General features: G+C 50.2%; 1 protein-coding gene across 1 annotated transcript in view; it reads left to right on the forward strand.

Annotated features, from left to right (window-relative positions):
• Positions 1-999: 999 nt before the first annotated feature.
• DLL3 (delta like canonical Notch ligand 3) overlaps positions 1,000-26,393 on the forward strand; it is a 43,826-nt gene continuing 18,432 nt past the window's right edge. The window contains exons 1-6 of the mRNA XM_066638155.1: positions 1,000-1,028; positions 6,401-7,232; positions 8,895-9,140; positions 12,213-12,270; positions 16,352-16,609; positions 18,787-19,148. Of these exons, the coding sequence (XP_066494252.1) occupies positions 1,000-1,028; positions 6,401-7,232; positions 8,895-9,140; positions 12,213-12,270; positions 16,352-16,609; positions 18,787-19,148 (1,785 nt within the window). The remainder of the gene's footprint in view (positions 1,029-6,400; positions 7,233-8,894; positions 9,141-12,212; positions 12,271-16,351; positions 16,610-18,786; positions 19,149-26,393) is intronic.

Genomic DNA, 26,393 nt, shown 5'->3' on the forward strand with positions numbered 1-26,393 from the left:
TTTCTCTCAAGACTGTTGGGTTAAGGCTACCTGTAGCTACTCTATGAGGAAGGAAAAGCATTCTGCATGTGTGCAGAGACAATCAAGGATGGGTATGTATAAACACAGGCATTTGGAAGTGGTAGGATCCAGAGAGTGAATTGCATCAAGCAGCATAAAAGAATGAAAACCTAAATATTCCTCCTAAAATGACTTAATTTATTATAAAAGGAAGCTGCTAGTGGCTTATTAGGCACCCCAGGACCTTTGCATTCATTTACCAGAATACTGGTGGGATGGGACAGAATCACTTCCTACTAAGCAATCTCCCTGTGTGTGTTTTTCCTTTCATCTCAATGAGAAGCCAAGAGTAAAATCTTGCTTTGTATTTAAACCCTCAGTATCTGGGGGAAGCACAGGCCTCCTCCAACCCTTCCCTATCCCCTGGTGACTGTGGCCCCAGTTCCCTGGAGTGGAATACAGATTTCGGCTTGGTTGGCAAGTTTAAATCAATCTGACTGGTAAGAAAAATGAGAAGGTCCGCTGTCCAGTTCTCAGTTCATTAGTCCCCATCGCAAAGTGTCTTCTGCAAAACGTGCCTTTCGTGGCCTGCCTTCAGCGCAGACAAGCAATGGGAAGTTGGTTTGCAGTGATGCCCAGTTAAAATGCTGGTGTGGTTGTGGCTGGCTGGCAAAGCACCCTTTGCATTTATTTGTTGCCAAACTGGGGGTTCTCTTGAAAATTACAGCTTTTTCCTTCTCCTCCTCACTCCAAACCTTTCTTTCAGGAATTAATTGCCCCTCTTTTGCTTCCATGGAGGCTGTGCCAATATTTTGACGTCCTCAAACTGGTCTCAATGCAGCCATAATATCTGTTTACAGTGCAGCAGGGCAAAGGAAGCCAGACATGCCCGGGCTGAATGTGTTTGATGAAAAGGTTATTGGCTGCTTTCCCAAGGAGACTATGCCTCCTTAGAGGATGCAAAATGTCATCTAGTGTGTGCATGTGCTTTTCCCATGCATGTTTCTGCAACGAGGCCTGTGGATCAGGTGAGGGTCCATCTAGCCCAGCATCCTGTATCCATCAGCAATCAGCTAGATACCTCTGGAAAGCCTGCGAGCTTGGCCTGGATGGTGATGACTTTTGCCTCTTCATTGTCCCCTGCATTCAGTACTCAGGCACAGGAGTTCTGTTTAACTGTTGTGGTTGATAGCCATCAAGAGACTCCATGAATTGGTCAAATTTCCTTTTTTTAAAAAGTACTATACATGTTTTGGTCTGCTGGAACGTTTTGTGGTGATGAGCAACATCCATGCATACTGTGACAAAGGTCTCCATCCTGAACTGGCTAATCCCAACTTCTAGTCTTGAGAGAGAAGCAAATAAATGCTTTCTTGCCATGCTGTTCATCATTTCAGAAACCTTTCACCTAATGTCCCTTCCACTTGCCCAGCTGTCTATTTTTCTAAACCAAGAATCCTCAAATGCTCTGACCTGGAGGATTTGGTCGCATTTTTCTACCTCTTTTTCCAGCTCTGTGATAATTTTTGTTGTTTGAAGCAGTGGTGTCGCTAGGGGGTGCTGACTGCTAGGGGTGACACACTCAGGTGGATGACCACTACTTGCAAAAATTGTAAAATCTTGGTATTGTTGAAGAATACAATCACATTGTATATCATTTGATACGTAATGTAATGCGGAATGCAATGAAACAAACTACGTTGAAATATCTATATTCTGTAAGTTATAGCCAAAAAAGGAAAACACAACTGCCTAATGTAACAAAAAGTGGATTTCTTAACTTAAAACTTAACTGATCAATGAGACTGATTGTTCCAAGAGCCAATGAGGTGTGATTATGACACAGCAGGGAACCAATCAGGTGCTAGTATGAGTCAGCTCTCATTTCTATAGATCAGAGCTAATATCTGACAGCCCAATCCTATGCCTGTCTACTCAGAAGTAAGTCCCATTATATTCACTGGGGTTTACTCCCAGGAAAGAGTGTTTAGGATTGCAGCCTTACTCAGTTGTATGACAGTCATCAAATTGGCCACTGGTTACTTTGTGTGTTGGGTGACTTGGACTGTTGTATAGTAAAATAGACACCAACCCACTGTGTTTATATTTGTGTATAATACTGTAATTTACTCTGTATCGCCTGGTCTGGGTGGAGGTCATTATGGGGGTGACACAAACCCTAGGGATGCCTCTGCTTTGAAGCCAAGGCTGGGATTTGCATAGACCTCCTTGGGACCTGCAGATCTTGAAGAGGGCCTCTCTTGCTAAAACTTCCTGCTTGCTTACAGCTAGAGCAAGGGCTCCTGAGACAGGAATGGTTTTGTGGGGGAGGTCAGGCAAATTTATGGAGGATGATAAGACTTGCAAGGCCTTCGTCCCCAAAGGCAAAATATAACTCTTCAAGGCCATGGTGGCTGCTCAGAGACAGCCTGCCTCTGAGTTCCAGTTGCTGGGCAATCAACCAGATGGGAAGGCTGCTATCTTTACTCCGTGGAAGCTTCAGCCTGGCCTTTTTCTCAGTCTCTTTCCCCCCAATGGTCGATGTGTGGAAGCTTTTTGTTATCCCACCAAGCCTGACCCCTTCCCTCCCCAACATGTGTCCAGGTGTAAAAGAGTGTGCCTCTCATTCAGCTGTCTTCCCCCTGGGGCCAAGGGGCTGCATTTCACACCCTACAGGCACATGACAGGAATGTGAGTGGCCCCACCTTCCTCCTGCCATGTCACCTTTCCTGCTGCCCCTGACACCTCCGTCTGGCAAATGCATTCTGCAGAGGGGAGGGGAGGAGAGTCTCTGGGAAAGGCATTAAGGCCCTGATTTGGGGGGGGGGGAACTGCTGAGAGTTGATCAGTTGCCCTCTAGGGGAGTAACTCTCAAGTGTCCATTCTGTTTTTGGCTGGGGTGGGGGGTCAGCTCCTTCCACCATAGCAGCGTGCAGGGACAAAAACTGGCACTGAAGATGCAAAGGGGTGCGCTAATTTTCAGGACCGCAGGATCCACCATTCCTTACTGGAACCTCAGCTGGTTCCTTCAGTGGATCTAAGCTCAGGCGCGGAATTGGTCGCAGCCCTTTCACAGACATCTGCTGGGGGTTCCCCCAAACTTGTTTCAGCACCTGTGGGGAGGAGTCTTTGCTGCTATTTGTAGAGTCGGGAGTCAGACAACCTCCAGCTCTACTGGCAGCTCCCAGGCTACCTTCCGACCGTCCTTAGGACGCAGTGTCCAGATGCGGGGACAAAGGAGCGAATAAGCAGCCCATCCTGGGGCATTCTGTGTACAAATGCTTTTATGCGAATGCCCGAAGTCTCCAAGCAAAGGTGGGAGAACTGGAATGTCTGGTGACTAGGGAAAACATTGACATAGTGGGCATAATGGAAACCTGGTGGAATGCGGAGAATCAGTGGGATACCGCAATCCCGGGCTATAAACTCTACAGGAGGGACAGGCAGGGGCATGTTGGAGGTGGGGTGGCCGTTTATGTTAAGGAAGGGATAGAATCCAGCAATGTAGAGATTGAAGGTGGGTCCGACTCCACCGTAGAATCTCTGTGGGTTAAATTACCAGGCTTGTGCAGCGATGTAATATTGGGGGCGTACTATCGTCCTCCAAACCAGAAATCGGATGGGGACCTTGAAATGAGGAAACAGATCAGGGAGGTGACAAGGAGGGACAGTGTTGTAATCATGGGGGACTTCAATTATCCTCATATAGACTGGGTCAATTTGTGTTCTGGTCACGATAAGGAGACCGGATTTCTTGACGTGCTAAATGACTGTGGCTTAGAGCAGCTAGTCACGGAGCCCACCAGAGGGCAGGTGACTCTGGATTTAATATTGTGCGGTACACAGGACCTGGTTAGAGATGTAAATGTTACGGAGCTATTGGGGAACAGTGATCATGCTGCGATCCATTTTGACATGCACGTTAGGGGAAGAATACCAGGCAAATCTCTAACAAAAACCCTTGACTTCCGACAGGCGGACTTCCCTCAAATGAAGAGGCTGGTTGGAAGGAGGTTGAAAGGGAGGGTAAAAAGAGTGCAGTCTCTACAGAGAGCATGGAAGTTGCTCAAATCAACAGTAATAGAGGCCCAGAGGAAGTGTATACTGCAAAGGAAGAAGGGCTCCACTAAGTCCAGGCGGGTGCCCGCATGGCTAACCAGCCAAGTCAGAGAGGCCGTAAAGTGCAAGGAAGCTTCCTTCCATAAATGGAAGTCTTGCCCTAATGAGAATAAAAAGGAACATAAACTGTGGCAAAAGAAATGTAAGAAGGTGATACGGGAGACCAAGAGAGACTATGAAGAATACGTGGCCAGCAACATTAAGGGGAATAATAAAAGCTTCTTCAAATATGTTAGAAGCAGGAAACCCGCCAGAGAAGCAGTTGGCCCTCTGGATGGTGAAGGAGGGAAAGGGGAGATAAAAGGAGACTTAGAGATGGCAGAGAAATTAAATGAGTTCTTTGTATCTGTCTTCACAGCAGAAGACCTCGGGCAGATACCGCTGCCCGAACGGCCCCTCCTGACCGAGGAATTAAGTCAGATAGAGGTTAAAAGAGATGTTTCAGACCTCATTGATAAATTAAAGATCAGTAAGTCACCGGGCCCTGATGGCATCCACCCAAGAGTTATTAAGGAATTGAAGAATGAAGTTGCTGATCTCTTGACTAAGATATGCAACTTGTCCCTCAAAACGGCCAAGGTGCCAGAAGATTGGAGGATAGCAAATGTTGTGCCTATCTTTAAAAAGGGAAAGAGGTGGGACCCGGGAAACTATAGGCCGGTCAGCCTAACATCTATACCAGGTAAGATGGTGGAATGCCTCATAGGATCTCAAAACACATAGATGAACAGGCCTTGCTGAGGGAGAATCAGCATGGCTTCTGTAAGGATAGGTCTTGCCTCACAAACCTAATAGAATTCTTTGAAAAGGTCAACAGGCATGTGGATGCGGAAGAACCCGTGGACATTATATACCTGGACTTTCAGAAGGCGTTCGACACGGTCCCTCACCAAAGGCTACTGAAAAAACTCCACAGTCAGGGAATTAGAGGACAGGTCCTCTCATGGATTGAGAACTGGTTGGAGGCCAGGAAACAGAGAGTGGGTGTTAATGGGCAATTTTCACAATGGAGAGAGGTGAAAAGCGGTGTGCCCCAAAGATCTGTCCTGGGACCAGTGCTTTTCAACCTCTTCATAAATGACCTGGAGACAGGGGTGAGCAGTGAGGTTGCAAAGTTTGCAGATGACACCAAACTTTTCCAAGTGGTGAAGACCAGAAGTGATTGTGAGGAGCTCCAGAAGGATCTCTCCAGACTGCCAGAACGGGCAACAAAATGGCAGATGCGCTTCAATGTCATTAAGTGTAAGGTCATGCACATTGGGGCAAAAAATCAAAACATTAGATATAGGCTGATGCGTTCTGAGCTGTCTGTGACAGGTCAGGAGAGAGATCTTGGGGTGGTGGTGGACAGGTCGATGAAAGTGTCGACCCAATGTGCGGCGGCAGTGAAGAAGGCCAATTCTATGCTTGGGATCATTAGGAAGGGTATTGAGAACAAAACGGCTAGTATTATAATGCCGTTGTACAAATCTATGGTAAGGCCACACCTGGAGTATTGTGTCCAGTTCTGGTCGCCGCATCTCAAAAAAGACATAGTGGAAATGGAAAAGGTGCAAAAGAGAGCGACTAAGATGATTACGGGGCTGGGGCACCTTCCTTATGAGGAAAGGCTAAGGCGTTTGGGCCTCTTCAGCCTAGAAAAGAGACTAGCCTGAGGGGGAACATGATTGAGACATACAAAATTATGCAGGGGATGGACAGAGTGGATAGGGAGATGCTCTTTACACTCTCACATAACATCAGAACCAGGGGACATCCACTAAAATTGAGTGTTGGGCGGGTTAGGACAGACAAGAGAAAATATTTCTTTACTCAGCGTGTGGTTGGTCTGTGGAACTCCTTGCCACAGGATGTGGTGACGGCATCTGGCCTGGATGCCTTTAAAAGGGGATTGGACAAGTTTCTGGAGGAAAAATTCACTATGGGGTACAAGCCACGATGTGTATGTGCAACCTCCTGATTTTAGAAATGGGTTATGTCAGAATGCCAGGTGTAAGGGAGGGCACCAGGATGAGGTCTCTTGTTATCTGGTGTGCTCCCTGGGGCATTTGGTGGGCCGCTGAGATACAGGAAGCTGGACTAGATGGGCCTATGGCCTGATCCAGTGGAGCTGTTCTTATGCTCAGCTGGACGGTCAGCTGTCAGGTTTCGACCACAGCGCCAAGCCTAGTTCTGAAGGGGTTCTGACGGGAAAGCCCTCCGCCCTCAAGGGCTGAGCTGGCGAATGGATGAGACTGAGACAGTCCCCCTGAGCTGCCTGCCCTCTGCCTGGTGTCCTGAGGACCCTCGACGGAGGGGAGACGCTCTCAGATCAGACTCTGCCTGGCCGGCTGCAGAGGCGCCTCTTGCTCGCCCCCGCGGGGCGGCTGAGCTGCGGCCCGAAAGGGCGCTCCCGGCCCGGGCCGAGCGGAGCGTCTTCCCAGGCAGAGCCGCCCCGCCCGCCTGCCTGCCTGCCTGCCTTTCCTGCGGCTGAGCCTGGCCGTGCGCGGGCGCCTGCGGGGAGAGTGCCGGCCGCGGCCGCGGGCCCGAAGCGCTGCCGAGCAGGTGCTGCTGCTGCTGCTGCTGCGGGATTAGCATACAGCTGGAGCCCCGTCCAGCCAGGCGCTGCAGCCCTCGGGGGCGCGGGGGGGCTGCCTGCGGGCGCGGCCGGCTCTTCCTCCGCTCCCGCCGCCCCCTCCGGCTCGCAGGCGCCCTCCGGAGTCCGCTGCCCGGAGGCTCCTTCCGCGCGTGGCCTCCACGTGCAGCCTTCGGGGCGCGAGTGCCTCCCCTCCCCGCTCTGCTGTGCCGCGGGCGGACACCCGGCGGGCTCTGCTTCCGGGGGCGAGCTGAGGGAGGGCCGGCCGGAGGGCTCTGGCCCCGCCTCCGCCCCCCCGTGGGGCGCGAGCCCCGCACATGGACGGGGCGGGGCCGCAGCCCCCTCATATCAGGCGCCGGGGCCGCCCGGCCGGCCAGTCCTCAGGTGCGCGCGCGACCGCTGGCCCGGCTCCCCGCTCCTCTGCTCCGCGCCCGGCCTCGCCTCCTTCCCGCCCCGTCGGACTTGCCCGCCCGCCCGCCCGATGGCCGCCGCCCGGCTGCTCCTGCTCCTGCTCCTGCTCCTGCTCTGCTCCCGCCTGGTGAGTGTCGGGGGTGCGCTGCTCTGCGCCGCGCTTCGACGGCACGGGCGCCTCCTCCAGGGACCGCTCGGAGGGCTCTCGGGCGGCCCCCCCTCGCCCCGGACCCCGCTCAGCGCGGCGCGTCTCCTTCCTCCGGGACGCGGTCCCGGTGCCGAGGCGTTGTGGCCCCGGCGGCTCCGGGGACCGCCCGCGCCTGCCCGGAATGTTGGGGGGCCCATCGCTGACCCCGAACCTCCTTGGCAGGCAGGCAGGCAGGCGCCTCTCCCTGGGCGGGTCCGGCCCCGGGAGCCGCGGAAGGCCTGCCGGCACCGTCGGGGGGGGGGCGTCCTGCAGCCTGCGCTGTCCTGGCTGGAGGGCAGCAGTGCTTGTCCGCGGGTCGGGGCGGAGGGAGGCGCGGGGCCGGAACCTGTCCGGTGCCCCCCCGGAGGCCGGCCCTTCTCCGTGGGGAGGCAGCGGTCCGGCCTGAGGCTGGTTCGGCCAGCTGGGGCCACCCTGGGCGGCCACCGAGCACCCGCAGCCCGCCCCTCTGGCTCGGAGGCATCTTCGCTGCCGGCGCCCTCCTGGCTTGAGAGGCCCCCAGCAGGGACGCCGCGCAGCTGGGGGGGGGGCTGGTGGTCACCCTGGAGCTCCTGAGGTCACCCTGGGAAGAGCAGCTGCCGGTGCCCGTCCTGAAGACCACCAGAGGTCTGGACGAGGCTTCTCCGCCTCTTGTGAACTGGTCCCCCAAGCCCTCTTGGATGCCCCCATGCCAATTCTGGGCACTGCCCGGAGCAGGAGCTGCTCAACAGTTTCTTCTTCCAGCTGCTGCTTTCAGGATGGGGGGGGGGGGAGACTCTTGCTTCCCACCAGCACTAGCAGTTCCTCCCCTGCACAGGATCTGAACTCCCTGCAGCTTTGCAATCCCGCTTCAGCCCTGCATAGGGAGATGCCTGGCAAGACGGCTTCCCTGGAGTCTCATCTTCTGGAGCTGCCTCTGGGGCCCTCATTGACGGCTGCTCTTCCTGGGGGTTCTGCTCTTTCAGGATCTGCTCTTTGATCTTTTAATCTTTGCTATGGGAGGTCCCCCCCCCCCCCCAGGGACAAAAGTGAGCCCTGCTGGGTCAGGCCAGAGAGGCCAGTTTGCCCCCTGCAAGTGTGCATGAAGGCAGCAGCCCTTCTCAGTGCTTTTCCCTGGCGTATGGGACACTGCTCTTGGCTAGAGAGGCTACGCAGAGGCGTTGTGCCTGATTGCCGGTGAGACTCTCCTCCAACCTGAACGCCTTGAAAGCCCTTTTAAAGATGTCTTGCGCAGTGGCCACGACCGCATCTGGTGGCAGCCCACTCCACCTGCTGATGAGATGTTGTGAGAGAGGCTTTCCTCTGGGGTGTGTTTGTATTCCTGTGTGTGGGACGGGGAGCTCTCAGGAAAGCTGTGCTTCTGGGGACCGTTTGCAGGATAAGCTCTCTGGTCCCGGTTCTGAAGATGGCGCATGGGTCTGAGGCCTCGGGATCCCCTCATTTGAATCCTGACCACACTTCTGAGATTTCTTTGGTTCCCTTGCCTGGATGTCCTCTTGAGGGAAAAGTGTTGAGATTGTTGAGCAGGAGCTTACTTGGGGAGTGGGGGAGCTACGGGGTGCTGCCTCTCCTGTGTAAACTTGCCCCCCTCTGTTCTCCCCACAGGCTGACCCTGCTGGCGTCTTTGAGCTCCAGGTGCACTCCTTCACCACCAGCAGTCCCCGAAGCCTATGCCATGGGGCGCGCCCCTGCCGCCTCTTCTTCCGCGTCTGCCTCAAACATGCTCAGGCTGTGGTGTCACCAGAACCCCCCTGCACCTTTGGGGCCGCTCTGAGTGACATTGTCTCCGCGGACCGCAGTGCTGTGGCCACAAGCGGCCCCATCCGTGTCCCCTTCCACTTCAAGTGGCCGGTGAGGTCCTTTCCCAGGCCACCATCCCGCCTGCTCCCCACATCTCATTTTGTACCCTGGGGGTGGCTATGGAGCCCCTGGTTTCTCTCCCCAGTGTTGTCTGGTCTCCTCTCTCTCGTGTGAGAGGTCATTGCCCAAGACAGCCCCGCTTTGCTTGAAGAAAGGCCCTGCTGCAGCCTCTCCAGGTGGAGCTGCCTGGAGCAATACTGGGCTGGGTGGACCAACAGACAGCCTCAGCATGGCCGGTTGATGTGTTCCTATTTCACACTTGTGCTGAATTTCTGTGCAGTTTTCCTCCTTGTAGCTTTCTCAGCACCTTTTCCAACTCCGCTTCTTTCTCTCATGGTGCCCATTTCCAAGCCATAGTGGAGTCTTGAAGCATTTAGGGAAGCCTGACTAAATGTCTTCTTTTATTCTCGCAGCAGCTCTGTGAGGTAAGTTGGGTGACAAATGGCAGTTGGGGCCAGTTCACCCAGTAAACTTTGTGCTTGAACTGGACCTTAGAGGAGTTGGATCCTGCAGTGCTCCACAATGCATGTCTGAGAGCGCAATCCAGAGATTGCACTGGGCCAGCGAAGTCCCTTACACCACCCAGGAGTGTCTCAAACGTGCCGAAAGGCACATTTGTGCCGCCTTCTGAGTCAGCTGGGCTGGTGCACGGAGGCCAGATCCAGCCTCTGCACCAGTACGACTGGTAAGTTCGCACTGGCTGTGTTGGGCTGGCAGGGGGGCAGGGGGAGGGCAGAACAGATGGGGTTCCAGAGTGGGCCTGCGGGTGGGCTGTGACCCAGTGGGGGTGGGGCAGGAACTGGCACTTGTGCCGGATCCTAACCTCAGTTCCAGGTGACCCAGCGCAGATATAAAGGCCCCTCTTTATATTGCGCAGATCCAAGTAGCCCCATTGGGGCTGCCTCTGCGTTGCCGGGGGTAAGGGCAATGAATTCGCCTTGCCCCTGGTTAAGCCACAGGCAGTCCCAACCCCACTCTGGATACGGGGCAGGCCAGCTGGTCTCCCTGTACCAGTGTGGGTTAGGATGGGGCTGCCCATCTCTTCAGCTCTTGAGTGAAGACGCTCACATTCTCAGAATGAAGGGGAGCTGCAACAGAGGGCTGTGTGATGTGGTGGCGCACAGCAGGGTGGAGGACAATGTCCCGGTTCCTGCTAGGTACCCAGCAAAGCCGACACGGTCCATGAAGCAAAATGGTCGTCTCAAAATGGAGTCGGCAGTCCAAACGGAAGATTTACCTCAGGACAAGTGCAGTTGCATTTAGTTGATTAGGGCAGTTCATCATTAAAACGTTTTTGATTGATTAAAGTACCCTTTCTTCCTTTCCTTCTTTCTTTGATTAAGAATGAGCTATATTTTTAAAAAGCAGCGATGTGTGGTGGGTGGGGCAGCAGGTGAGGCAGAGCCTCCCCACTGGAGTCCTTCAAAAAGCACTGCTGCTGTGTGAGGTGCTGAGCACCTCATTTGGCGGTGGCAGTGCTTTTCTAAGGACTCTGGTGGGGAGGCTCTGCCTCACCTGCCTCCCCACCCACCACATGTCCCTGTTTAAAAGGTACCATTAATGCAAGAGCAGATCAAAATGGGGAGCAGGTCGTGGAAGAGGACGCCTCACGTGCTCTCGTGTGGAACAGGGTGGCTCCCTCCTGAGGTGGAGCCTGCTTCTGACAGGGCTGAAAACAGGCCATTGCTTCCTTCTCCCTCAGTAGTAGAGTTTGTTTTCAGGTCTAATTGATTATCTAATAACATGATCAGCCAAGATTTTTTTCCCCATCACTTGGCAAGCTCGCCTCAGGATTTGAAACATGCACCTTTTGGTTTGTGATTGTAGAGCTTGTTGGTGCCCCCCTCCCCCCACAGTGACTGCTTGTTCTCCTTGGGGCAGAGGTGGCCATGTTTGGTGGTTGCTTCAGTTGAGGGGCAGTCAAGGGAAGTCTGAAGAGACGTTGGGGGGTATTTTGAGGGGTAAAGTCAAACTTTTGAGGGGAAGCCGATCTCTTCCTCACAGCCCCCACCCTGAGAGGGTCCGATGGAGGCCTATTCCAGAACCCAGCTCAGAGCCCCTTCAGTTCCTTATAGGAGTTGGGGAGCAGCCCAGAAACTTCACTTTCCTCTCAATCTCAGGCCCAGTTTCCAGGCTTTGTACTTTCTTCCAGGCTGGGCAGTATGGTGGGGCTGGTTGCACTGAACCAGGCCTGGGCCACCTTGTTTCGGTCACCCTGGAGCCATTTCTGCCTTCCCCCTCATGGCTAGATTGGTGTAATTCCTTTGGCCATGTAATATAATGTCTGAGGAGGAGGAGAGGTAGCTACTGTGTGCTTTTCAAAGGTCACCAGTGGGGAGGCTCTGCCTCACCTGCATCCCCACCCACCGCACATCCCTGTCGCTAGAGCTGTGGGACCAGCACCCACTGGCTTGAAGCCTCAAAAGGCTATCATTTGCAGGCATTGCACCCCACAAGTTGGGGGCATATCTCCCCAATTCCGCCTTGCCAGTGAATGCAGGCCCTGGGGGGGGGGGGCTTCTCCCTGTCCCAACCCTAGAGGTGATAGAAGTTAGCTTAAATATGTTGGTGAACAATTGGCCTATTTTTTTTTTTTTTTAAAGCAAACCCATGTTGACTTTATTGCAAAAGTCATTTAACATGGGATGGTCGAGAGTGAGGTCTGTTCAAAGACTGGAAAGGCTACCCAAAGCAATCACCTTTGCCAAGTTCCCTAAAATCCCTCAGATCCTGGCTAAGCCTGTTTATGGGGACTGCCTGTTCAGGTGGCTGCTTGACTTCTGCTTTTTTATTTTTTTAAAAAGAAAATTCTTGCAAACTGGCTTGTCACCTTTTAAGAGTACTTCAAACTCGGTGTCCACATACTTTCCAAATTACAAAATGAGGAGGGTGAAGTAAAAATGGGGTTCCCTGTGCAACTTCCTAGAAGAATGGAAACGATCCAGTCGTAGACAGCAACTGAGTCACAGCACAATCAGCAAACCAGCCTTGCTTCTCTGCACCTCTGTGTAGGGCTATTTTCCTTTCACTTCTCTGAATCTCTCATTCATTGTCTCCTTCTAGGGCACCTTCTCCCTCATCATTGAATCCTGGAGGGCTGAGTCAGGAGAGCCGTCCACGGGTAATGGTCCTTGTTTATTTTTGATACATGCGAGAGAACCACATTGCAGTGGGCTGCCTGTATCTGACCCCTTCAACAATCACATGCATCAAGACTTAAGTAGTTGCTTGGGAGTTTTGTGGCTGTGTTTTGTTTGGTTTTTAAAAATGGCACCATTCTTTATGATTGCATTTTATATTTTGTTCCTATTTGGGTGTTTTCTTGATGTGTTTTATGTTGTACACACCCTCAGGCACTCCATTTTTATTGAAGGGGGAAGGGGAGGCAAAATATCATTAATTAATTAAATTAATACCATAGATACTCACCTATAGTACGTGAAATTTTGGCCAAGTAATCAAGCTCCAATTCTCACTTCGCCTTATCTCCGGGTCAATCAGAGGGCAAAGCCTTTCAACTCGGAAAAGTTGGGTTTCTCAAGGGCAGACAGGGCCAAGTTTCTCAAGCAGCAGGCAGGCACAGCTCCTTAGAAGCAATTTGTTAACCTTTTATTCTCCTTCCTTCTGCTGCAGCCTGGTTCTGCTTGGCAAATGCTTGCAAAGCAGGTCTGTTTTTTGGAAAACCAGGATGGGAATTCTCCTTTCCATCTGAAGCAGGCTACAATTCAATGCACTCTTACTTAAGAATAACACCCATGGAAAGCAGTGGGTCTACTTCTGAGTAAAAAGGTTGCAAATATATGCAGCTGCCTCTCTGCTGTGAACTGAATCGCACACTCCCAGTTATGTTATGGGTTGTATGTTGTACGTAGAGCTTCTGGCTTAACACACCAGACACCTTAAAGGTGGATTTGAATCATGGTTCTCCTGCAGTGGTTCCCAACCTTTTTCACTTGCATATCCCTTGGCAGCCCATTTCCATAAATTGTACCCTTCATATTAGCAAAATGTTTGTAATTAATAATACAAGCCCTCATCTCCTCTTTATGAAAGCCCAGAATTCATGTATTTATCACAGTGCTTTCTCTTTTTATCTGTTTGAAGAACAGAAGACTCTGCCGTTGTACTGTTCTGCACCAGAAGTGTGCTGAGAAATTCTGGGTGATTGATCACTTTCCATATTGTTTCAGCTTTTTTACTGTGCTGGTTTTCAAACACTGGTTCATACATGAATTGATAACCAAAAACTAGCTATTGGTGGGGTTTTCACAGCCAACTAGCTACCTCCCTTCCTGCCTTGCTGGTCCTTGCAAGGCATTCTGGAGCATGACCTGCCTTTTTCTACCATTATTCCATTCTTTTTCAAGTACCCCTAAAGGTCCTGTTGAGTGTCCCTGGGAGTACATGAATACCAGGTTGGGAACCACTGTTTTACTGGTATGTTGTTTACAGTGCACTTATTCTGATAGTGCTTACAAAAAGGTGATAAAGACTAGAATTTAAAAAGAATAAAAATGTATCTTATGATCTTTTACTATGTTTTTAGTAAATTCGAGACTACAGTTCTTAGGTAACAATTAGTGGTGGGTTATTTTTCAGGATGTGGCCTCGAGTAAAATCAGACAAAACTATAGTCAGACACCCCCCTAAGTTTAACCCCGGACTTATCTGAGGGTCATAGAAAATTCCATGATTGTTGTCTCAAAACCTGCCCTCGACTTATCTGTGGGGCTGACATGGGCCAGTGTCTGCAGTACTCCCTGAGGCTTAGAGGAGGGGAAAAGTCCTGCAGGAATACCTACGTAGAAAAAAGCATACTTTATTTCTGTTTATATTTCAAAGTAAGCTTGTTCTTTCTTTCAAGTTTCTGTAAAAATACTTGTGCATTTGTATATTTTCTCTAAAGCTTTGATAGTAAAAGTTTTTAGAAAAAAATAGAACATTTCAGTGCCCTAAAACTGTCTAATTTTTGTGGGTATTAATAAATGTGCATGCTTGTAAACTCCTTGGGTTATTCTGATGTTTGAAGGCAGGGTTCTCCCTGCAGGCTGGATCCGGCACATGGCCAGATCCAGCCCCCAGGTGAACAGCACTTACTGTTTGCCGGGGAGCCACTGTTCTGTTGCAATCTCCCCAAAACTGTGCTCCGGCCAGCCACTGCTGGGTTCCATCACCCTAGCAGCCATTACGCCCAGATTTCCAGGCAGATGCAGTCAGCCAGGGTGCAGTTTTGGGGAGATTGGCAGCACAGAACAGCGGCTCTCTGGTGGAACCATTAAGTGCCATTCGCGCCAGAGGAATCTTTCCCAGCATGCAGCATTCTCCAGTTTGGAGACCTCTGTTTTAGGGTAACGGTATTTGTGTGTGTATAAGTACATACACATATCTAATCTATGAGAGTTGGTTATTGTGTTCAGAACAGAATGGTTACCAAATAAAAAACAACTTAAGACAGGTTGGGAATAAAATTTACGTTTTTTTATTTTCCCCCCAGTATTACCCCGTATTGCAGACAGGGAATGGATGGTGAAAGAAAAGTGACATGCAAAAGATTGCCAAGTGAGGCCATGGCAGAAGTGAGATTTCACCTAGAAACTTGTTGATTTGTAGGTCATGCTTTTGGTTGCTGTGGGCCTCAGCAACCTGTTACTTTAAGCCCATCATTAAGAGATGGACTGGAAACCGGAAATGCCCTTTCCCCCTTCTTAAAAGGCAGCTGTATGCAGAATGGATATCAGGACCACAGGGGTAGGGGTGAGCCATTTTCTCTGTGTTTTCCTATCACCACCACCACCACCACCCCGCAGCAGCTTCCTGCTGGAAAATTTTAAAAGCTAAATGGAGCAGAGAAGGAAATATTTGATGTCGATGTTCTTCCTAGTGCAAAAAGATGTGCTTTATCAGAGGTATGCATATCTGGGGCAAAAACATTTTTAAAAGGAGAATCTTGCAGGACCCCTATATAGAAATCATGGCATCTTTTATTTCTGATGCACTTGGATTAATGATTGAATGTGCAAAGCATGTGTCGGGCATTTACCAAGGGTCAGGGAAGAGAGCTCTGAGTGCAGTCACAGAGAAAAGGAGAATATAGATAGCTGAACGTTTCAGTTGTTGGTGAGCTGATCTGAGGTCTCACTGTTGTTAAGCAATCCCTGCTGTATTTTAACAAGAAAATGCTGGTTTTGTTTAGTTCTTCAGTATTTGCAAGGTGGTTGCTAAAAATTGTCTCCTTTGTCTATCTGAGGCTAAACTTCTACCTTCCAAAGAATGATGAGGGAGCATTTGTGTAACCTTTAGGCATGAGTTGAGTGGTTCTCAAACATTTTAGAGGCTGCTGCCTGGTTTACAAACACCAAGGGGTGTGGCTATAATGGTGATTGGGCAGCCACACTCCCCCCCCCCCAGCAGCTTGTTTAACCCCTGATGCATGGCCTAATCTGCTGTCAGTTTCACAACCCAATAAAAATTGGGTCATGCCCCCTGGTCGATCCAGGACCCACAGTTTGGGAACCACTTCGTTGCAGAAATATGGTTTGCTCTTTTTCCTGTGACTGAGATGTGTTCAGGGCTGCATTTTGTGACTTTGCAAAGCATGCATATGAGTAGACTTGTGCATCTACTCAAGCTTTGCATTCTGTTCTGCAGGATTTGTCCAGTTGACACCTTTTATTCTGCTTTTGGTAGGTATGGGAGAGTCGGGCGCTGAAATCTGCCGCCCAACCATTTATTCTGTCACCTCTCTGGCTTCTGGGATTCCTGCAGGCCTTCTCCGTGCAATCTGGAGAGGGCTCACTGGCAGAGCACAAGCTTTGCAGGCAGATAATTCCCGTTTCAGTCCTTTAAAAGGATGTTGATTAGTGGAGCTGAGAGAACCTTTGGAGAGCCGCTGCCTGTTGAAATAGACATCTTGGGATGTGTGTGCTAATATTTTCAGTGCATGAATGAATTATAAGAAAGCGTGGTGGAGATGGAAGGCTCTTGCAGACGTGCCTCCCATGGCTTGTCCACTGTTTTGTTTCAGTCAGTGCAGTTTCTCTGCAGCACACGGCTTTAACTCGGCCTTTCGAGAATCTCTGCTGATGCCCAGGATGAGAGGTCTGAGTCTTGCTTTTGGCTGACTGAGTCTCCCATGCTCACTTTCCCTTTTGCTTAATGTCCTCCTGACTCCCTCATGCCCTTTCCTCTCTCTCTTCCTCTAGAGGATGCCCAGAAGCTCATCAGCCGTTTGGCCACCCGCCGCCGCTTGGCAGTGGGTGAGGATTGGTCCCAAGATGTGCAGTTGGGAGACCAGAGTGAGCTGCGTTACTCCTACCATGTCACCTGCGATGAGCACTACTATGGGGAGAGCTGCTCAGATTACTGCCGGCCGCGGGATGATACCTTCGGGCACTACACCTGTGATGAACTGGGCAGTCGAATCTGCCTGGCAGGGTGGCGGGGTGAATACTGCTCTGAGCGTAAGTAGCCTGTAAGGGGAGAGATCCAGCAGCTGCTGAAGTGGGGGGAGAAAGGAACAGAGTCCGAGCCTGATAGTTCCCTCTCTTGGCTTCACTGTCCTTTCAGGTGTCGTGTGAGCATCTCTGCCTCCAGGTTTTTAAAAGAAATAGTTGGCACCTTTGAGTAGGGAGACAACAGTCCTCCTCATGAGGTCTGTCCTGGGGAGTCAGAGGAGGGGCTCAAGAGACCCTCGAGAGATTTCACTTTCCTGCACTTTGAAATCATTTTGACTAATCTGTTGTTTGGGTCAGATAAACCCCAATTTACAATACCATGTACTTGACAATAGCCTGGTTCAGATGCTGCACCTGGTTCAGATGGTTTGTTGTGGTCACCCCAGACATGTGCTCCCCGCTTCTGTTCTCTGTGCTAGGAGGGGAGATTGGAAGTGCTTGCAGTTTGACAACCTGCCAGATGACAGCAGGGCATCATGTGACTGTTGGCAGCTTGTTGTTCTACCAGTGCAGGGCAGACTGTCGTAAAGTAGGTGGATTCTGGCAGTTACCAAGGTTGACAGAGCCAACCAGAAATGCTGGTTTATAGATTTTAAGGTAAAAGTGGGGAGATGAGCCCAAATTACAGAATGGAACAAAAGTGGCTGGGACTTTTACTCTCTTTAAGAGAGAGAGAGAGAGAGATGAAATTAGGTTTGATGAGGAAAAAGTGGAGAAAGGGAACCATTTTCCCACTCTCTCTAAAATACTAGAACTTGGAGCCACGAATGGACTTTATGCCCAGAAGATGTGACAGTCTTTATACTGTGCATAATGAACTTCTGGGACCCACTGCCATAAAATGTGGTGACGGATTATCCTAAGAAAGGATTACTAGCCAAGTCTGAGAAGAAGAGGTCTGTCCTCAACTGTTAGCCAGGATAAATAGACAAAAGCAGGCAACCACGGAGTAACTGACCCTATGGACAAACGAGGGGTGGCTTTTCTATTAAGTATTCAGTTGAATCTGATTGGCCTCTGCCAACAAGATGGTGATCTGATCCAGCCAGGCAATCAATGGAAACATCAAAAGGGAATCTTTAAGTGGACAAACCTTCCCTAGCAAAAGTCATTTGCCCTTTTGTGCCACTGGGAGGAGCCTGCATTCAGCTCCTCCCAGGAGATAATATCTGGCCACTTCTAATACAGCAGGTCTCAGAGCTCAAATGTGCCTGGAAGCAATTTCTTCTGACCCACCAAGAACACTTTGCTTCTTTGTCTGCTGTTATGCAGTAGAGAGAGAGAGACGGAGAGAGAGGCATTTTGAACTTGCTCAGAGGTATTACTTGAACATTACCTGGCACATTTCTGCCCATTTTTTCCTCTGTTGGAAAATACGAACAGTGGTATCAAACAGAGAAATACAGTGAGCAGCCTGGGTTTCTGGGATAAGAGAGGAAGAGGAGGGTGGTACTCGGTGGTGTGTGAGGTATCTAGTTATTTAAAAAATGAAAAGATTAGAGGCAGGGAAGATCATATTTTAAATTTTACTTAATATGTTTCTACCTTGCCTCCTCACTTTTTTTGAGGTTGCCTCGACACATGCCCCAGATCTTCAGCAGTTGGAAGGAGGGTGATAAAGGGGCCCGCTTGTCTAGATTGCCCATCTTTCTTCATAGGACTTGCTGATCTCCATGGAAATGGCTGTGGTTCTCTGGAATCTCTCCTTTTTCAGCCCCTTTCCTTGAAGGCTTTAATTGCATCACAAAGCTTCCCCTTGCAGCCTCAGCATATGGAGGGGCTGGTTAACTTCCCGGGTGAGAGGTGGGGGGCATGGATAATTAACCAGTGTCACGCGAGTCTCCTTCCTCACTCCTTTGTTAGAGAGCTGTGTGCTTCTGCTGGGGAAGGGGGCCTCCTCTCAAAGAGGGTGGGGGAGAATTCCTACCCTCCTTGTCCCCTCATACACTCTGCTTTTGTTCTGGGGGAACAATAGAGAGCAGCTACAGATGAAAAGGGGACACGTGTTCTTGGGTCACCAGGCTCCGTCCCGTGGTGGCTTGTCTTTTGGGTGGCATGTGGGCCTTTGTTTGGCCCAGCGGTGGGCGCCAGATGTTTGGGGTGACTCGTGGAAACTACACAGCAACAGCAGCGGCTTCCCCTTCTCTTTCTCTCTTCCCTCCTCTCTGCTTAACTCTTTTCAGCCATTTGTCTGCCTGGCTGCAGCCACAGCCACGGGTACTGCGAGAAACCTGGCGAGTGCAAATGTCGGATTGGCTGGCAAGGCCACTTCTGTGACGGGTGCGTCCGCTACCCAGGCTGCCTCCACGGCACCTGCACGCAGCCCTGGCAGTGTAACTGCCAGGAAGGCTGGGGCGGGCTCTTCTGCAACCAGGATCTGAACTACTGCACCAACCACCATCCGTGCAAGAATGGGGCCACCTGCACCAATACGGGCCAAGGGAGCTACACCTGCAGCTGCCGGGCTGGCTTCACGGGGATGAGCTGCGAGGTCGAGACCAACGAATGCGACAGCAACCCCTGCAAGAACGGAGGCAGCTGCAGTGTCAGTATCGCATCTTCCCCCTTATCTCACCCTTCCCCTCCCCACCTCTAGCCCCACAAACTGTTTTCCTGTAGTACAGTGGTTCCCAAAGTGATGGGTCGTGACCCCCAACCTGGGAAGAATGTAGCTCTGACCCCTTAAGGGGCCGGGAGGGGGAAAGGAAGCGACATGATCCCCAGGATTGTGCTGCTGCCGGGGGGGAGGGGTTATTCCAGTTTACCAGATGGAGTTCTGGTCTCCAGGGGTGCAGGGCTCCCCAAGCCTCTATAATAGTAAAAAAATCTCAGTTGAAAGCCACTTTCTGTTCTTGATCAAAAACTGAACTCTCAATTGAGAGACTTTAAGATTTTTTACTGTTACAGAGGCTTTGGCCCTGTAGAGGTTGGCATTCCATCTGGTAAGTTGGAGAAAAAAAACCCTTCCCCCTACAGCAGCGTGTATTGCTGCCTTCCTCCCCTCCCCCCACACACTTACTGTGCTCCCAACTCCCCTCTAGGAGTTTATGAAGTACTGCTGTAGTAGATCCATCCCACAAGAACAGGTACCTGGGGCTGGTTCAGAAACATGTCTCTGTAAGGCTGTCCCCAGGAGTGCATCTGTATGGAAATTGTTGCATATGGGCAAGGGATGCCCACAGATGCAGCTACAGCAATGCAAAAATGTAGCGTATGCTACAGTGGAGAGCTGCTGTGGTCCAAAAGCCAAGGCTGTGAGCTGCAAAAGTCTTCAAATTCCAGGTGAGCCACAAACTCGGTGGCCTTGGGCAACTCCCCATTCTCTCAGCTTCTGCACCTGCAATATGGCCTATTGAATTGGGTGGGTTGTAAAGATTAGGCTTGTTTGAGGCTTATTTGTGAAGCGCTTTTAGCACAAAAAGGGCACCTAATTACCTAGACATCAAGGCTGCAGAATGTGCTGCCCTTGGTCAACACAATTTCTGCAAATGTCCCCAGTTGGTGTGATATGCTGCCTATGTGATTTTGTTCCTGGGGATAGTCAGAGCACATCTTATTGAGGAGATTTTGAATATTCTGAAGCAGCTCTTGCTTTAGCAGACCCCAAGTCCCCTGCAGCCTTTCTGCTTTCCCTGCTTGAGTTGAGGAGTTGACAAGAAGAGAGCAGCAACACAGGCTTCTCTATAAACTGGAGTATTTGGCCCCTATTCCTGTTCATGTGCATGTTATCAGGGTAAGGCCCACTTGGCTCTTGTAGGGTGTTCCTGCCTACCACAGAGGGGGTGACTGACCCTTTAGGAAACAGGAGACACTTCCTGGCTTACCCTCTTGTAACACTGAGTGTAAACTTTCAGTGGGTGGGGGGGTGCTGGGGACACACACATATCTGTCCTTAAAGTGTGTGCCTTAAAGTGTCCTTAAAGGAGAAAGACACACCTTCCTGTATAAGGGCCAGGATTTTCCTTTGTTCATGAGACTGAAGCCCTATCTGTGGATTGGGTCTACAGGGTCCCCCCTGGCTGCACCCTGCAAGCACCCCCTCGCCTCAGGAGGGTCCTCTGAGCCCAGCAGAGACTGCAGACGTCTGTCTGCAGCCTCCGCCTAGCTCAGATTCAGCCCTAGAGCTGATAGTGCTACTTCCTGTTAAGGCATCAAAAACATCACATCCGGTTTCAGAAAGAAACCAGAAATAGCATTTTTTCAGCTTTAGGGCTCCGTCTGAGCCTGCCAGAGACTGCGGACAAATGTCGGTGACCTCTGCTGGGCTCAGAAGACCTTCTGGAGGTGAGGGAAGGAGAACTCCTCTCAGCTCTGGAGGGGGGGGCAGATGTTCGCCAATATTCACGGTTTCAGTAACCGTGGGGGTTTCCAGAATGGAACCGCTGCAGGTGCAAGGGCATGTCTGTATGTGTAGACCCAAGTTACAGCAATCTTTTTGAGAGTATGTTTGAACTAATGATACAGAGAAAAATTTGGTTTTATCGGTGGTGGCTTTTCCCTGTGAACCCATGTGAACTGTTGCTAAACAAAGCTGGCTTGGCAGCTTTGCAAAAACTAGACCTCCTAAGGGTCCTCGTCAGTGATGGGGAATGGTGACAGCTGAACTGGCTACAACCCAGTTGAAATGTGCCATTGAAGTTGTAGTCTTATGAGCACTTGAATATATATCCAAGATGTATCTGAAATATGGTTTGCACCATGAAAAACTACATTGTGCAACCTGCGTACATAACACTAATTGAGCCATACACTTTTCTGCAAAGCAAGACCAAAAAAGTTGTTTTGCATCACTTCTTCTGATTCTGATAGTCAAGGAAGGGACAAGAAGCAAAGCACGGGGCACTCACATGTCGCCTTCTGGCAGCCGGATTTACCAACTCCTGAGATTCAGCAGAAATTGCCCTGTAATATTTACAGGGATATTGTTGCAGCCATAAATCTTTCAATTTGAAAAAGAGACAGAGAGCTGGGGTTTGAAGGGAGCTATATTTTGTGCAATGCATGTTCTACTCAGGTGCCATGTAAAATAAGGAGCCCCCATCAGTCTCCTTCCTCTGCCTGTATATATAATTGTAGTGCTTGAGATTAACTTGCAAGTGCCCACTCATAGCAACCATTCATGCACCGTCTGAAGAACAAGGACCCCCACTAGAAGCCTTCATTTCTCTTACCAATTCACCCAAGTCTAAGTATCTTGCAAAGTCAGCTGTCAGATGTTTATTTAAAAGATGGCATATTGTCTTATGCACCATTGGCGCATACAGTGATGTTTTAGATGGCTGCGGCAGACCTCCCCAGCCTGTGCCCAGGGCAATGGTCCACAATGGTGCCCCCCAGCACGAGTCCCCCCCTCACCTGAGGCTCACGGAGCCTCGCGCAACCCAGGACTGCGTCGGGGAAGCCTCTCTTAGGTGTGCTTCCGGAAAACCCTTCTGCGGGGTCCTCGAGGCTCGTGCCTAAGGCTCATGCCTGGGGCATTTACCCCATCAGACCTGAGGGTAAGTTCGCAGCTGTTAGAAGGATCTCTGCATCACTCCAAACAAAGTGCTGGAGAGTGATGGGACAAGTGGTGTGTGTGTGTGTGTTAATATATGTAAAAGAACAAAAGCCAGCTGTGGATACTACTCAGCAGGATGGCAAAACCAGAGAAGACTGAAACATCCAAGGGTGGAATCCATTCTCAAGGGGGGGGACTCCTGGTGGTCCCCTCAGCAGCATTGGGGCACCGTTTAGGTCAGCACTCTGGGAGGTACTGGGAAGGTCTTGGGCAAGCCTAACCGGACTAGGCTGGAGCTGCACAAAATCGCTGTAAGTTGAAAGTGTGTGACTTGCCCCAGAGCCACGCTGCAGGTGTTTGAACCTGTTGTGTCAATGTTGGAGCCCAATCTACTGGCTCCCAAATATTAACTTCCTGGCAGGTCAGCCAGCCTGATGCCTGGCAGAAGAGCTCTTGCAAGGATCCTCAGGCCAGCAGTTCAGCTTTTGTATTAACAACTGCCAGTAACCACTGCGTTTAGGAAACCACAATTAAGAACTGAAAGGTTACTACGGTATTGTGTTTAAATGAAATTGACCAAGAATGTAAGCAGGCCACAAGGTCAGGTTTTCCAAACAGGAACCAGGAAGTTCAGTGGTATGTCTGGTTTTCATTTCCGTTCTTTTTAGAAAGAAGCAGCCTCTCTTTCGTGGTTCTCCTGTTGCTCGTCCTTCATTTCTTTTGTCTGTCAGTTTGGGGATTGGTGAATTTCCCTTGCTTCAGCTGTGGCAGCTGACTCAAAAGAGCCTGCTTGATGGGCTTATTTAATGGAGGATATCTGTATGGTGCTGGTTACTCCGAATCCGAGGAGCTGTTGCCCCAGGAAGCTCAATATTGCCAATTTTAATGGGGAGGTGAGGTGAGGCACAAAGAAGTTCTGGAGTGAAGCTCTCCGATGCCTGTTTTCTTACCTGTTGTGCCTTACCTAGCTGGCTGTGAGTTTTTGGAATTCTCACCTCTGCCCACAACATTGCCTATAATAGGTGGTGGTGGAGTGAGGATCTTTCAGGTGGTGGGGGCATTGCTGAAGGGATTGAATTTTGTGAGTTGATCCTTCGGTTAATTTGGTTGTCTTTAAATTTGCTGCCTCCAGGAAAGCCTTTTCACGTTGCAGGGGCTTCTGGGACATATTTCAGAGTTTGCAGTCTGCACAAGTGGATGCTGAGGCCTCTTGGGCTTTCACTGTCACCCCACATAAATGGAAGGGTGGGTCTAGACCCACCAACCTTCTGCTGCCGTTCTTGGCAAGAGATTGGTACTTTCAGGGCAAATTACTTTTCTCCATTTCTCCTGCGCTTAGTGGGTTCCTCGGTGGTCTATCCAGTTCCTGTTATTTCCTAGCTAGCAAAGGGAGCATGTTAAAGGCAGGTCTGAAACAACTGCCCACTTTATTAGCTGGGTACTGCTTCCACATGGGGGAAGGATGAGGTTGTTATTACCTGCCCATGTCATCATTTCCTAAGAGCACAGCATGCTTCAGCGCTTGGAGTTTCTCAGATCCCTTCTAATTCTTTTCCTGGCCCACTTCTTTGAATGCTTGAAGCACTTTACATGGAGGAGCAGGCATCTGATATGCCCTGAATCAAACTGGAAAGGAAGTCCTCAAAGATGAAATCTCTTCGAATGTTTTCTGACCCACCCACACTCCTGATGGTCATTTCTGATGTGGTTTTGTACATTTTAAAAATCATTGCGGGAGGTGAGCTAAACTCACTGTGAATGTCCCTGAGGAGGCTGAGGCTGTCAAATGATGCCACCCAGTGGAGCATGCGGAACTACCAAGCTCAGGATGGTCTTCATTTGTCTGAACAACTTCAAGCAGCTTCTGCTGTTAGTCTTGACAGCAAGGCAGGAGGAAAGGTGATCTTTAAGTGGCTTGCCTAAGGCCACTGGGTCAGTTAGTGGCAATCCTGCACCAACCAAAGTCACAGGTGTCATTCTTTGTGTCTGGTCATCTCAGGCATGGAAACCATGTGCTATAACATGAAGGTTTGTGGGGGAGGATGTCTTCTAACATCATAGGAACGAACCAAGTCCTTTTTTGTTTTGAGATGCACAGCTTGTTCTGTAGACTGCACTTGTACAACACTTGGGTTGGTTCACACATGATCAATGGGTGGAGCTATGAGTGAGCTGTTAGACATTTGCACCTAGCGATAGAACTTTCAGGTCACTGCTGGACCAAATGTTGTGTGATGATGGCGGATCTGCCTGTCGAAATCTGAGTTAGTCCGACTTGGGAGCAAGAAGGGGGCCCAGAAGGGTGACGTAGGACTTTCACTGTCCCTGCCTCACCTCCCTGTAGCCTCTCCTGTTACCAAGTACTTTTTTTCTGATATCAGATCCTAGCCATGGAGTGCCTGGGAATATGGACTGGCTTGAGGTAAGCTATAAGTGGAGAAGGAATTGTATCCCATTGCTCTAAAACTGACTGCACAAACAGGCACATACACATCATACAGAGACTAGTTTGTCCCTTAAGCACAATGCATTTGAATGGAAAAAAGGTCCTGTGATCAGGTGTTGACATGCAATCAAGTGGGGGGCTATGCATGTGTGGACCAGCCTACAGAGCTGTCTTTTAAGAGTGGTCCACCAGGTTCTAACACCAGAAGATGGTGGGTAGCTCCTTTCCAATGTAAAGCGTATCCAGATTTTTGAACTTGGCAATCCCCTTCATCTTAGAATAGTACTCAAGTGCATAGCTCTCCTTGTGGCCTGTGCCCTCAACAGCTAAATGCTGTAAATAAACATCATTAGTAAACCCACTTGCAATTGACATGGCACAAAGGGAAAAGGAAGGGAGAGCAAGTGAAATGGATAATAAGGGGCAAGAAGGAAAAAAAGATGAGAGGAGGTAAGTGTGAAGGTTTGTCTACTGACTGAAAATGGAAGAGTAAATATGAGAGGTGGAGGAATTACCTGCACATAATAGAAAGGTGCTGCACAGCTACAGTAGAAATTGTGCCATTTTAATGGGAAGATCGGAAGCTGCAGAATGAAGGGAACAGGCTGGATTTGGAAGAAGCAGGGTGCAAGAATGCAAAGCAATTTAGAAGGAAGTTTCTAGTGAGCACCCAAAGGGCGATGGAAGACTGTGTGGTGGGAAGGGCTGGTGCAAGAACACACCCAGCAGCAAATGAGAGGCTGGAGGTGATAAGTGGTTTAGGCAGTGAAAAAGCACAGCAGGAGTCTAGACATGGAGTGACACAAGACCTGAAGTCAGCTGTCTCCACAGAGTGGACTTGCTTACAGATTGTGAAGACTGAAGCAGTGTTTAGCAAGGGATGGATTCTGACAGGTGAAAGATAAAGAGAAGTCCAAAATACTCTGTCTGCGTACCGTACCTGGCACTCAGGGCAGATGTCAACATTCAAAGCTATGGGTGGCCAATATGAATGCAAAGGAGAAATGTGAATGTTCAGGAAGTGCAATAACTTCTTCAGACAATCATGAAAGGGAGCAGTAGATGCACACAGCTGGGTTGGCTGCCGGCTCCTCCCACAAGAAGGCATGGAATGAAAGTATGGCTGGAGACAGAGGCTTGATGGTTCCGATAAGGGCTCACTTGAGGACTGAGACCTTAACACCATCTAGAATTGCAGCTCTCAAGAGATGAGTTTCAGGCACTGCAAGTGAGAAGGGAAGCACAGTTTTAACACCTGTGAGGCTGCCTTTCTTGAGCCAGAAAAAGAAGACGTGACATTGTGAGCCTGGGGGTGTCCCTTGCTCTAAACTTAGCATCTGTCCAATTGCAGCTGCAGACTTGGACCGCCTCATACAAGTGCCTAGAAATGGCTCTTTCCCTTGCTTCTTAGGGCACCTCTGCCAGGAGTCGGGAAGGCTGTTTCACTGCACAGCATGCACACGCATGTGCATTTGTTTGCAGGCACACACATGACCCACCACCTCAGGTGACCTGCTTCTTCCCCCACCCTAACCTTGATATATCTTGTACCTGGCAGTGTGTTCACAGCAGCTATCAGTGCAGAACTCTGTGGATGCAGCCATGCTTAGTTCATAGACAAGGAGCTGTCTTAGTGACCCACTTCTCTAGGCACCCACTTAATGTCAGTCCTAAAGCTTATGCCTGCTTCTTTCAATTTCATGGTCTTCCTAGCTATTTTCCAGTCATTCTAAGCAAGAGGCTCTATTAGTGGGCCATTGTGAGGCAAGGGCAGCGTGTCAAGTTCCTTGTCCCAAGTAGCCTGATTGCAAGACTAGCCACTGGGGTCATCTCTCACCACGATTCTG

The sequence above is a fragment of the Tiliqua scincoides genome, chromosome 10, assembly GCF_035046505.1.
Source record: "Tiliqua scincoides isolate rTilSci1 chromosome 10, rTilSci1.hap2, whole genome shotgun sequence".
Taxonomy (NCBI): domain Eukaryota; kingdom Metazoa; phylum Chordata; class Lepidosauria; order Squamata; family Scincidae; genus Tiliqua; species Tiliqua scincoides.